At 38.9% G+C, this 12,500-nt stretch overlaps 1 protein-coding gene across 2 annotated transcripts in view; it reads left to right on the plus strand.

The window, feature by feature from the left end:
- The window catches only part of LOC137974948 (uncharacterized), a 47,083-nt gene that overhangs the window by 30,032 nt on the left and 4,551 nt on the right, over positions 1–12,500 (plus strand). The window contains exons 9-13 of one of the 2 annotated variants that reach the window (XM_068821965.1): positions 707–778; positions 1,126–1,170; positions 6,839–6,901; positions 7,109–7,150; positions 9,265–9,327. In XM_068821965.1, the coding sequence (XP_068678066.1) occupies positions 707–778; positions 1,126–1,170; positions 6,839–6,901; positions 7,109–7,150; positions 9,265–9,318 (276 nt within the window). In that variant the 3' untranslated portion in view covers positions 9,319–9,327. The remainder of the gene's footprint in view (positions 1–706; positions 779–1,125; positions 1,171–6,838; positions 6,902–7,108; positions 7,151–9,264; positions 9,328–12,500) is intronic. The other variant, XM_068821966.1, reaches the window with a different exon arrangement.

Genomic DNA, 12,500 nt, shown 5'->3' on the forward strand with positions numbered 1-12,500 from the left:
ACACCGACATTTCAAGCCGATAAATACTGGTTTGTGATAGCTTGTGAGATACTTGTGAGGTATGTGGTGCGCAACGGATTTCGAGCCAATGAATGTGGGCTTGCGAAAGCGTCTTAGCTTCAGTGCAATCCGCACTAAACACAAGCCGAGTCTAAATATGTTGGCTTGCGAGAGTAAACAACTCCCGTATCGATTCCACTCAGCGACGTCACCTGGATGAAATAAAAAAGGACAAACAAGGCAGGCAAAGGATAGTTAATTTTCGAAATGAAAGAAAGAAAACCAATCTGAAACAGCACGACAGATCAATTTTGAAACACAAATAACTTACCTTACAACTAATTTGCGACGGAAAAATCTTCAAATTTTTCCCAAAACAGGGAAAACGACCGCAGATTTATTTGCAAACAACCAACGCTAGAAGCAATGGCCGACACTTGAAAAACAATGACCTCGCAATTACTAGTACCCAGTCTACAAGCCAGACTGTCACGTGTGTTCTCGTCCTCAAAGTGACATACTGACAAGATTTGCCTCTGACTTAGGGGTCTTTATGCATAATGCATAAGACCCCAAAAATTGGATGAAGGTGAGAAAAAAGGCAGATTGGGGGCAAACATATTGGTAGTTTCAGCCCAAAAATACTGTCATAAATAATTTTCTAAAGATAATACTCACACTCATTAGTCACATTTCACTTTATCAGAGCTTGCGTTGTAAATCGCAAGAATGTACACAACTGCGTACAGAGAAGGATCATCTGGAGCGGCAGCTAGAGGTATGGAGGACATTCATTTAATTTGCATGACATTTCTTCTGACTAGTTTAAGTACAGATACAGGTTTTAACTCTCTTTGTTAGAAACATAAATCTTAAACTTGCAAGAAAGCACGTAGCCTTTTATCCAAATTGTTGCATTATTCCCATTTTTCAACTTTGATGCTTTGTTGGAGTAAAGTACACTATTTTGTAAAGAAGAATAAAGAAGAGAAGAGTAAATGAGACAAGACATGAGGCAAATGTGACATTACAATTCGAAGGTTAAAAAAAAAGACACAGCAGAAGACGTAAGATTAACACTGTATGTATGCCCTGAATTAAACTGACTTATTTTTCTTTTCTCAGGCGTCGCACGCTGAACGTGTCAATCAACGACAGCGAATTGATGAGGTATTTCTGCTTGGTTGCGTGATAATAGTTTGAGTGATATGTGCAATGTTCCTATTTGTTTATTACGAAAATTGACCATTTCGCATCCGATTTGCACATCTCCTGGAGCCCTACTGGTATTCGTAGATACTGAAACAAGGAGTGACCTACAATGAGCTACAATGACCTACTTAAATGACTTAAAATTTAAAGGGAAAGACAAAAGAGGATTAAGGTGAAGAGTTTGGTGAGCGGAAAACATCCATTGTGGGTTGTCACGCAACGCTTTTAGTCTATTTCATGACAGCCCAAGTGATGACAGACAGCAATTACGCATGTGGCCTTCAAAGCAGAAATAACTGAAATAAATGAAACGCTGCAAAAAGTTCCTTGGATGGTTTTCCTTTGTTTTATAAGCTAAATTGAAAATGTACAAATACCAAGGCTTTACTTGGCAAAGATAAAGACTTAATTAGAGCACGGAACAAAATGAATAGAAGAATTCATTCATTTGCTTATTTTTAAATCAATAATATTAGGTCCATAATATTCGCTCAGTAAAAATGACTAGTATTTACAAGGCTAAAATTTTTAAAAAGTAAAAGACCGAACGTTTTCGGCGTTAAGCCATCTTCGTTAAGCCATCTTCAGTAGCCTCCCAAGCATTTGTCATTCGTTTGTCATGCATTTGGGGAGGAGCGCTGGCTCATTTCTCAAACAGGTGCCACTAGAACGTCTGCATCCCATGTCACTCGTGAGGCCTGATTTCCAAGCTCAGCAAAACGATATGGAGCGAATTCCACATGACGACCAGACAATTGGCTTTGCCATTTTCCCGCGAGTAAGGAAGGAAAGAGGTTCACACGGCGGCTGGACATTTTGCCTTGATCTTTTCTTGTCTCCCTAATAAATTTCACTAATTTACAACGTAACCCGGCATAACCACAGTGGGCTAGCGGTCTAAACACACCATTTCACACAATTCTTATAAATTCATTAAAATGGTGACATCCAGAAAGCCCTAATGCCTAGTGTTGATAAATTTAAGCTCAACTCCAAGCTTTTGCCTTGATCTTTTCTTGTCTGTTTAGTAAATTTCACTACATTTTGCCCTCAGAGCTGCAAATTATCTTTATTTTAGCTCATTGCAGGTCATTATCTCATTTTAATTTATAATTTACATCACTGAAGGTCATTGTAGCTCACTGTAGGTCATTCCTCGTTTTAGTATCTACGACTGGTAGTCTTTCTTGTCAGGGGGACGTGACAATATTCGATTGAAGCAGCCGCTGTGTTTTGTTCAACATTAAATGAAATCTGTTTTGTTTCAAGTGTACTTGTTTAATAAACTAGATGCTTCTTGGGCGTACAAATTGAGTTCGGTAGTATGGAAGTGCGGCGTTCCAGTTAATTTTCCGAAGTGGGGCTCATTAAGACCATTTGAGGGGTCACAGACGTCGTGCCAGCAGAGGCCCTTTGACTCACACGTTCACACGTTTAATTATTTTGTAATGTTGATTGTTCTGTCCCAGTTTAAAAATAACAAAACACGCTCTTGAGTAAAATTCACTCGTTTCTTCTTTAAATAAGCTGCAAAAAAATGCAAATTGCTCTGACGGAAGTTTCCCTGCTGGTTATACATGTCTTGCAGTTGCACTAAGCAAACGTTTATTTCACACACAAGGAAGGTTTCCGCGTCATAATTCCTCTTCTTTTCAGTCTAATATGATGCCTGGTCAAATATCTTTTCGCTTTAACACCAAAGAGTAGCATGAAAACCGGGAGTTAACAGTAAAAGCATAGAGTCGTCTTTGCGTATTTTGCTAGGTTTGAGGGGGTTGGGTTAGTGCATAGATTTCTCTGGTGCACACAGGAGAACATTTAATTAACCTGCGATGGCGTCGAAAGCTATTGTAACGCGAATGGGGTTTTAGTGCATCTTTAAACAAGATATACCCTTATGGAGCTCAAGAATGGAACGTCAATTGGATAAACAAGACAGGCGGTGCAAAATAAATATCTGGAATCTGAAAAGAGACGAGGAATGGACTTCGACAACAATCTTTCGCCCGTCGAGCCGAAATCAAAGTGAGCTGTATTTCTAATATTTTGCCAAGCCAAGTGTGGTGTTATGTACAACACTGAAACCAAATGGAAAATTCTGTGGTAACTTATGGGTTCAGCAAAGACAGAGAAGGAATTGAACACCTTCAGTGGATCTGTGACCTCTGTGTGTACTCAACTCTGCTCAATCTTCCAGTAGCAATTGGAAATTTCACTATATATTGTTAACCTTCAATGGCGTCGAAAGTCATTGTAGCGCGAATGGCGTTTTAGTGGATCTTTAAACAAAATATACCCTCCTGGAGCTCAAGAATGGAACTTCAATTGGATGAACAAGACAGGTGGTGAAAAATAAATAACTGGAATCTTAAAAGTGATGAGTAACGGTCTTCGACAACAATTTCATTTTTCGCCGTTGGATATCAAGTGAGCTTTGTTTCTAATATTTTACTAACTTGGTATTATATACAACACTGAAATCAAATGGCAAATTTTTTTATGGATTTAACAAACATTGAAGGAATCGAACGCCTTGAATGCATCACAGTGTTTACTGAAGTCGGATCCAAGTTGTCTGGCAATTTACATTTATTTTGTACTCAACTCTGCAAAGGTAAAAAAAATTGGAAATGTGACAGTGAAGAATTATTTGAATGAAATCTTGTTGTCTCTTTTGTGCTTCATTATAATATTTACGGTCAAGGTTCGAAAAGGGTTTGATGTGAACTGTCAGAAATTTATTTAATTGCTTATACTTTGTGACACAGATTGTGTCTTGCTTGCACGCACGCAATTGAAATATGAAGAGTTTTTTGCCTCTAATTGCAAATGTATTGTTTGTTTCAATAAAATTTTCGCTGGAAAAGGTTTTTTCTGAGATTTCCAGCCTTGAGAATTTAACATGTGTAATTTTCGAGCTTAACAAATTTGCATACCTGGGTTGAAACGTGATACGGGAGGAATTTTCTGGAAGTGCAGTGTAAGCAGCCCATAAGTCACGAAAATAAACAGGTCTGTTGGAAGCGTGCTTGAGTTTCAACAAAATAAGCCCCAAAATTAGCAACAAATTGTGACGCTGATGAATAATAAAGTAGCTGCTATTTCCGAAACGATGGAATTACCTGGTGATAAATAAACTCGTCTTGGAGAGTAAATTTTTGACTTTGCAGAAACAATGGTCAACCTCAAGAGTTGGGCGATTGTGAGCTTTGTATTGAATTCGCACATTTCTTGTCAAACTTTTTAACACTTGAAAGAAAAAGAAAACTAACAAAACAAAAACCCGGTATCTTGCCATCATTTGACACAGATGCTTCAGTGTTTCGCGAGTAAACACGCCGCGGTAACTTGATCACGGCGCCCGCTGAATTCGATGTCACTTTCGATTTTGCGATTTACTTGTGCAGCCAAAAGTACAATAACAAAATTGAACGTAGCAAAAATCTTCCAAAATTTTTTTTCGCTGATGGTAACTTTTTGTATTCGCGGTTCAAAATTAATGTTGTTTTCAAGTCGTACATTTTGTCGCTGATGGCAAAATATTTTATTCTCGATTGACCGTCCTGAAAACTTCCTTCTGCTCTTCCTAAAAACTGTGTATCAATATTTATGTACTTTTGGATCAATATTTGTTTTGCATAAAGGAAGCGAACAAAATATGTACCTTGCTTAGTTCGCATTTTTGAGCGTTAAAATAGAATTTTCGGTCCTATGCTTCTGTTACAAATTGGTATATTTTTAGGTCACCCATCCAGATACTAACCCCGCCGGACAGGAAATAACTTCAGTGAACTTTTGTATTACACAGCTGTCAGACGTTCAGAGTGCACGCTTAAACTTGTGGTGAAAAGTAGTTGTGAGGGAACTTGAAAATGATCAACATGTCACTCTAGAAGCCAATGTTTCTCGATTCCCTTTAATTTTCTTCAATCTTTCTGGCTTAAGTACTTTTCTAGTAACCACATGTCTTCTCAGGGGGCTATTTACCTACGTTTTCTACCATGGCAGTACAATGATGTACAATACCAAAACAATATCGTGTACTATTAGAGCTACATATTACGGAAAGACAACTTGAATCTTCTGGAAGACAAAACGAAGCTCAGTTGACAGTATGGAATAAAGTGCTGTGCTACTGCATTACCACACGTACGCAATGCGTGCCTATCTTTTCTAAAGGTGACAGAAATTTTTTCTTTCTGACAAATGATTAATAGGCTGGTAGCCAGGTTTTTAACCTCAGAAAAAGATCTGTTTCGTCGTATGAACGAGTGAGCTAAAGGGCGTCGTCTAGCACGACTTCTGGGTGAGTTAAATGGTCTTAATTACCCCCGACTTGAAAAAATTGACTGGAATGCTGCAGTTCAATACCACCCAACTCATTCCCTTCTGTTTTTGAGTAACACGTACCACAGGCAACCCAGTTTAGGCTCACAGAGCGTCTAGTTGTCCACTTATGGCAGGTTCAAAGAATTACAGAATTCAGAAATATGTTGCCTTTGGCTCGTTATTTACAAAGACAGCTTGTCATGCGGTTATTTAATTTCTTCCTGAGGCCTTTCAAGATTTTGCATCATTTACCAGCTGCCAAAGAACTCTAAAAAATGTGTGGTCTATTGCTTCAGTACAGGAACCCATGACCCGTAGCCTACAGCTCCCATACTGGGCCTATGTAACGGCATTTTTACAGACCGATCTATTTCTAGACTATCTTTTCCGGAAAAAACAAAGGCAGTTCCGGTTCGGTGACCCTATGATGTCTGCTTAATTTCTTGTAATTGGTCATCGGGCTCCTGTGGGAGTCTCGTTAGCGGGAAATTCAATCTAAAAATGAATCGGTCTGTGAAAACGCCGTGACACGAACACAGTAGAGTTGTAGGCTCCGCGTCATGGGTTCCTGTTCAGTATATAAATCTACTACAAAAACCACCGATCTGTGGAATGAGTCCGAATTACCGAGTCACTGTCCCGCCCACTTTCGTTAAACAATTTGATGAAATTCCTTCCCCGCGGGCTATAAGGCCCACCTTCAACAGGCATTGCGTGCCGCGGAACAATTTTCATATATGAAAATTCCACCAAAGCTGAAATTTGTCCAATTAGATCGCTATGATAAGCAATGCGAATTTCCATAACAAAAACAAACGGTCGAAAAGCTTGTCGGTTGAAGGTGGGCATTTAAGTTGAACCGGAAAGACCGCAACAACGGAAAAATAGGTTTTTAAAATTTAAGTTTGTTTTCTTGGGCAGTCGCAGAAAAACTTCTCACGAAGAAACCTGTGATAAAGTCTTTTCTTTTTCCGATAATTTCTTGTGTAATCTTCCTTCTCAAGTCTTCTCCCAGAGCTTTTCCACGATTATACAGCCGTCCACATGCGCTCAGTTCTACCATGGTCGAACGCAATACCTCTCAAGAATTTAAACTATTTCCAAGCGAAAGAGGGCAGGGTAGAGACACGTAAATTCCCACCCATTCCAAAGATCGGCGGTTTTCGTAGTAGCTTGCCTAAGAGCTTGTGGGAATCAATAAAAAGTCTTGGGCCATCCTGTTGGAGTTTTTTTTGCATAACTTTAACATTTTTGTAGTACAATCAATTTTGCAAGTATATGTATTTGGCTTTTTTAGTTGACCCGTGAGAGGACCCTCAGTTTGGCTGAATCGAATGAAATGGCACGACAGCTGCTAGAGGTAACCGTGAGAGGCTTCATACTGATAATTTTTGTCTTGTGTGGTACTCTGTGATAATTTTCTTTTAGTAAAGATGTTACAACCTTGCTGACTGAACCTCATTCACTTGTGCATTGTATCCGTGGTTTTGTATGTTCCATTCCCTAAATTATAAGCTGAATCGAGTATATATCTGTCCTTAGAATTTTATGATATTTATTTCTGTAGATGCTTGCCAGGGTTTCGGAAGAGCGTAACAGGCTGAGGGAGGTATGACAATACTATTTTAATATTGCATGGTGCTTTAGGTAACCTTTTCCAGAGGTAACGAATGATGGAATAAACATATTTCTGCAAAAGCTAGTAGATTGCTGGGCCTTCTTGAAAGAACTGCAGAGAGTTGAAAGACACAGTTACGAAAAGGACACTTTATTGTTGTTTAATGAGACTATTAGAGTATAGGTGTGAATTTCTTTTTTTTTGGTTTATTTTTACTTTGTTTAGCACAAATATACAAGAATAACATGAAGTACCCATAATGCTGTGTACAGACGCAATATTACAATCTGTAAATTACATCACCTCTGTGCGTGTTATTGCGTGTTACAATGATTCCAGAAGAGAAAGAACAGAGAAAGAACAAATACCAAAAAGAAACTCCTTACAGAAGAAAAGCCCACTTTCGAAAAAACATTGTTAGTGATTTTTTAGCAGTAGCGATCTCTTTTAGAATGACGAGTCTTTCATGCAGCCGCAAAAGGAAAGTCCGGAAGCACAGCTCATCCTCCCGCGCACCAGCGCAAAAAATATAATATTATGCAGCAAGAATACAGTGATTTAGTGCCTGCTCATTAGTCGACCTAACATGGCGACCGTATAAGATTTTACTTGAATGTAACAAAATCTGTTCACGTGTTTTTTCATACCACCAAATTTGAAACTGATCCCAAAAGGACTAAGAGGTGGTTTAATGTTTCCCTCTCGCTTTTGCAAAGGATGCAGCGATCCCTGTTTTTAATGCCATCTCGGTGTAAGTTCGTATGTTATATGTTCTGTAAAACATAAGAAGATCACTTTTAGAAAAACCATGTCTCAAAATCGTATTTTTTGCTGTCGGTGGCTCGTATGTTTTCTTTAGAATTTTGGCATAAATTATGGTACGTGAGAAGCATCTACAAGGTTGAAGTTATTTTTATTTCTAAGACGCTTTTTCCAGAGGAGCGGAATAGCATCGATCAGACCACAGTATGTAGTAAAGGGTGTACTCATCTTAAAATTTGCGTTACCCGAAAAATTAAGGAATTTTTACGTTCGTTCAGCAGATCACGTACGTAAATGATATTGCTAGTGTACAAGTCTTTTGTAGAACACAGGTTTTTTGTCGATCAGAATCTTACAGTTGTTCCACAAGACTTCGGAATTTTAATGAAGGGTATGGCTCTTAGACGAGTACTTGAACTCTCAGCAGTAGGTTAGGATTGCTTTGTAAAAAGGTGGAAGTTTATCTAATCTAAGGAAGTTAGTTTCGTAATTGCAAGTAAGTAAGAAGGCGAGATTGCCGTTTTGGCTGACACAATGGTACGTGATTTCTTTCCAGAAGGCAAACGTTCGTTCCTTTTTTTTTGGGGGGGGGGGGGGGGAGGGGGTAAACAAGGTGTACTACGGGATTTGAGAAAGTAGAGAAGAGCCCATTTCCGAGCTGCCTCAGTTTCAAAGGGAGCGAGTCCCGTTGCGCAACCTTTCAAATGGAAAAGATTTGCATATTCCTGTGCAAATCAAGCTCATTTCCCTTTCAATAGTTGAGCACCAAGACTCCCTTCGAAACCGAGAAAAACAGCAACTCGGAAATGGCCCAATCCCAAAAGAATATTTGACTCCTGCATCATGACCCCTGTTGTTTCTTTGTTTAACTCCTCCAGCATGGCCGCCCTGACGTCATTTGAAAACACTCTTTTACCTGTTTTACCTGAAAAACCTTAAATAACAATGACCACAACCAGGTTTTCTGAGCCCGCGAGACTGAGCACCCCCCGAAAACCATTGTTCTAACGAAAACCGCTGGTCAGCAACCTTGGTTCTGGTCATTGCTGTCTAAGGTCTTCCGTTTTACCTATTAGGTATTGTTTTCGTCAGGCGTCTTTGCAGCAACAGCTTCAGTTTTTTAATTAAGTGCGGTGATCTTTCGCTTAGAAAATCGTTTAGTATGGGCGTTTGCATTTCATTAAAATCATATGTTAAATACTCTCTACCGTAAATTCAAAGCTGTTTCCCTTCTCGCAAGCAAAACATAAGAATGACATCCACCTACAGGTCTTTGCCCAGAGCGCCTAATGTCGAAATGTAGGTGTGGTTTGGTAATAATTAAGCGTGCTTTGTTTTCACAGCGTCTTAATGCTGGCTCAAGGCCTCCTCCTTTCCTGGACCCAGATGACGACTGAGTCAATCAGGTCATTATTAGTACTTCCAGAATACTTGTAAGCACAATTAAAGACCTATCGTCTATCTACATCGAGGGTAGAGATCAGCTTTGTCCTTATAAGCACTAGGAAGAGCTTTGGAGATCGATCCGACCCCAGCATTTGACAAAGTTATACAGTTTCATCGCAGCTGCAATCGTTCCTTAAAATTGTCGAAGTGTTTTACAGTATCTGTTCGCTAGCCTCCGCAAGAATGCTAGCATTATTCTTCATGCTTTTGCCTAGCAAAAATATTCAAAATAACGTGAATGTGCCCTTTTCTAGGGCATCTGCCAATGATTAGACTCATCTTCTCCGATTCGGATGATAACTCATACACCTGTCCTACAGCACTTCGTTGTGTAACGCCATTGTAACCATACTTCAAATGACTAAAATTCAGAATTAACTAAATGTTAATGTGAAGGTGGCTTGACACGAAGTACCATGTACAAGGTGTCACGAAGTGTATTTGAATTCAACCTCAGCCTCTCTCTCTCTCTCTCTCTCTCTCTCTCTCTCTCTCTCTCTCTCTCTCTCCATAGGCATCGTGGGGCACTTTTGTAACTTTTTTCTCCTTTCGCTATAATTCGCCCAGTTTTAGATGGTAAGGCACAACAACTTTTCAGTAGATACCTTAAACACTGATCCCCTTGCAGACCGACGCTCAACGAATCACTTTAAAATCAAAGGGACTGTGACCCTTTTTCATGGCAAGGAGGTTACAAAAGTTCCCTTGTCCGTGGTAAGCACCGTTTAAAAAGCTTTTAAATCCATTTCCTTACCAAATTGTGGCTTTTGCCTTACCATATATACGCCACTCGATTCCCTCAATTACCACAGTAATTTAAATTGGAAGTATTGCGCCCCGGAAAATTTTACCGTGTATACGTTTGACTTTTCATGTCCATGAAAAGAATCACGATTCAGAAAAAGCCCGTTTTTTGCTTCGCTGGTTTCAAAAAGCGATTGAGACCTTTCAAAACATTCAACATCAACCAAATTTTGAGGGAAGTTAAAGAAGTCTTTTGGTAATCTAATAAAGAAAGAATTTATTGAATTGGATGTTTTCTTATTTTTTGGTGGATTTTTTAGTTGCCAATGTCTCAAAACTGGCAACGTTACAAAAGGTCCCTATTTGCAAGAGGTTCCAACACGTGCTTTCGATGTGATTTCTTTAGAGATAAGAAACAAAAGTGCAATCAATATAAACAATAGTACAGTAGAAATAAGTGAGAGAAAATTCAACTCTTTTCTATAATTTGGAAAGGAACTAGGGTTTAAAAACAACTTTACGCGGTTTTGCGTTATCGGGGATATGGATATCTTCATTCACAGTTGAATGTTTGACTCATTGCAGCGGTAAATGACCATGAAAAATGTATTGGGGATAGGTTTACATGCCAGAATGTTGCTTGTGTGCTGTTCTAAAAGCCGTAAACGAGAGGTCAGAGGGGCGTTTTAAATTAATATTCATAGCCTTTATAGATTCACCACACCCTTTGTCAAACAAGCACCCAGAGGCTCCAAAAGAAACTGAGAATTTGGTCATGAATATATAAAAGCAAAAGGGATATGACGAATACAATTGATTCATTTCATAGACAAAGATAGCATTCACAAGACACTGCGATAAGTAGCACGAAATATGATGCGCCATATCTGTAAGTCCATCTGCTGGACTGCTAGTAATTGCCTAAGTGTACATCTCGTGAAATCATTTTTCTATGGATGCACTTTCCATTATATTTAAATTGTTCTTTCGAGAAGATTTTTCAGAATTTTATTTCATTTAGGTGTTTACCGGCGAATTTCTAGTCACGCAGTGGTTAAGGTGCTATTAATTAAATCCTAACTCCCCCATTTTTCCTCTTGAACCCCAGAATGGCTACAAGAAGATTTTTTTCTTTGCACAGTCTGTTGGCGGCAAAGCCATGAACCAAGCGAGCCAAGATTGTAAAAAATTAAAAGATACAATATTTTATAAAATAATTAGGATAATATGCGCACTCATATTGGTGAATAGCTGTGTTTATATGAGAGTGTGTAAATACGGCTGTGACAAGGGCTGTGACATCACACGAATTTGGTTATGCGTTGTCAGACGCGCGTTTTGATTGGCTGGTAGGAAATATGATCGTGTATGAAGAAAATCTGTTTCATTTATTGAATTATTTTTGAGATATATCATCACAAAGCATGATCACGAAAACGTTCCGCCTGTTAAAGGATGACCCTGACACGGGAGCCATTCTTCAACCCTTGCGCGTTTTATGCACCTATCGTCGTGACACCAACTTACCTGACTCCCTGTTCAGAAGTACTCCAAAGGGGAGTGTCAAGCTCAACGTGAATGGGCCTAGTTTTGGGTGCATGAATTCAGGAGTTACCGTGATTACAAATCCACAGACTGGAATGCCTCGATTTGTTTTAAATATCCTCTTTTGCAAGTGTTCGTAAAAAGTTTATTCTTTGATGGGTTAAGTTAATGTTAACTATGATATCATTGGTAATAGAGTGGCTTTCAAAACTGTTGAGTATTTTCAACAGGCAATGCTTGTGTATTTAAACTGTGCAATGGAGAAATATTAACTGGATCGACGTTAGTCATCAAAAACCAAGGGTCACTTATGTTTTTCAATAGCAATTTGTTCTTTTTGGCCAACAAAAAATAAATCAGCGCTCTTTAGACTTTTGCAAATGCAAAGGAGCAACAACTGCTTTTGATGTTGACCTAAAAAATCCCGCTATTTACCATGATTACGACACTTGAATTCAAGTGCTTGCGAGATTGTTGTTTTAGCAAAACGTTGCAGTTATCGAAACTCATGGAGAAAGCCTCAGCTGCAGAACGTGCTCTTTTTTGTGTCAGTGATGCAAAGTTTGCAATTGTTAAAGCTCAATTGATTTATTGCTACAAGGATGGTAGATGTTTCATCAGTTACGTATATTCGATAAGCTGGGATAGCCAATGTGATTGCATTCGAATTATTTTCAGTGAGTTTTAAACATTGCAACGATTATGGGCGTAATCATAATTAACCTACAGTATATTGCGTTTATTGCTGCTTGCTATGGGGATAATGCGAATAAGCTATGTCGTGTTTATTGCTATCATTTTCTGGTAGGCTTTGCCTACAATTTCAATTGTTAAAGCTCAATTG

The sequence above is a fragment of the Montipora foliosa genome, chromosome 11 (genome assembly GCF_036669935.1).
Source record: "Montipora foliosa isolate CH-2021 chromosome 11, ASM3666993v2, whole genome shotgun sequence".
In the NCBI taxonomy this organism is placed as follows: Eukaryota; Metazoa; Cnidaria; class Anthozoa; order Scleractinia; family Acroporidae; genus Montipora; species Montipora foliosa.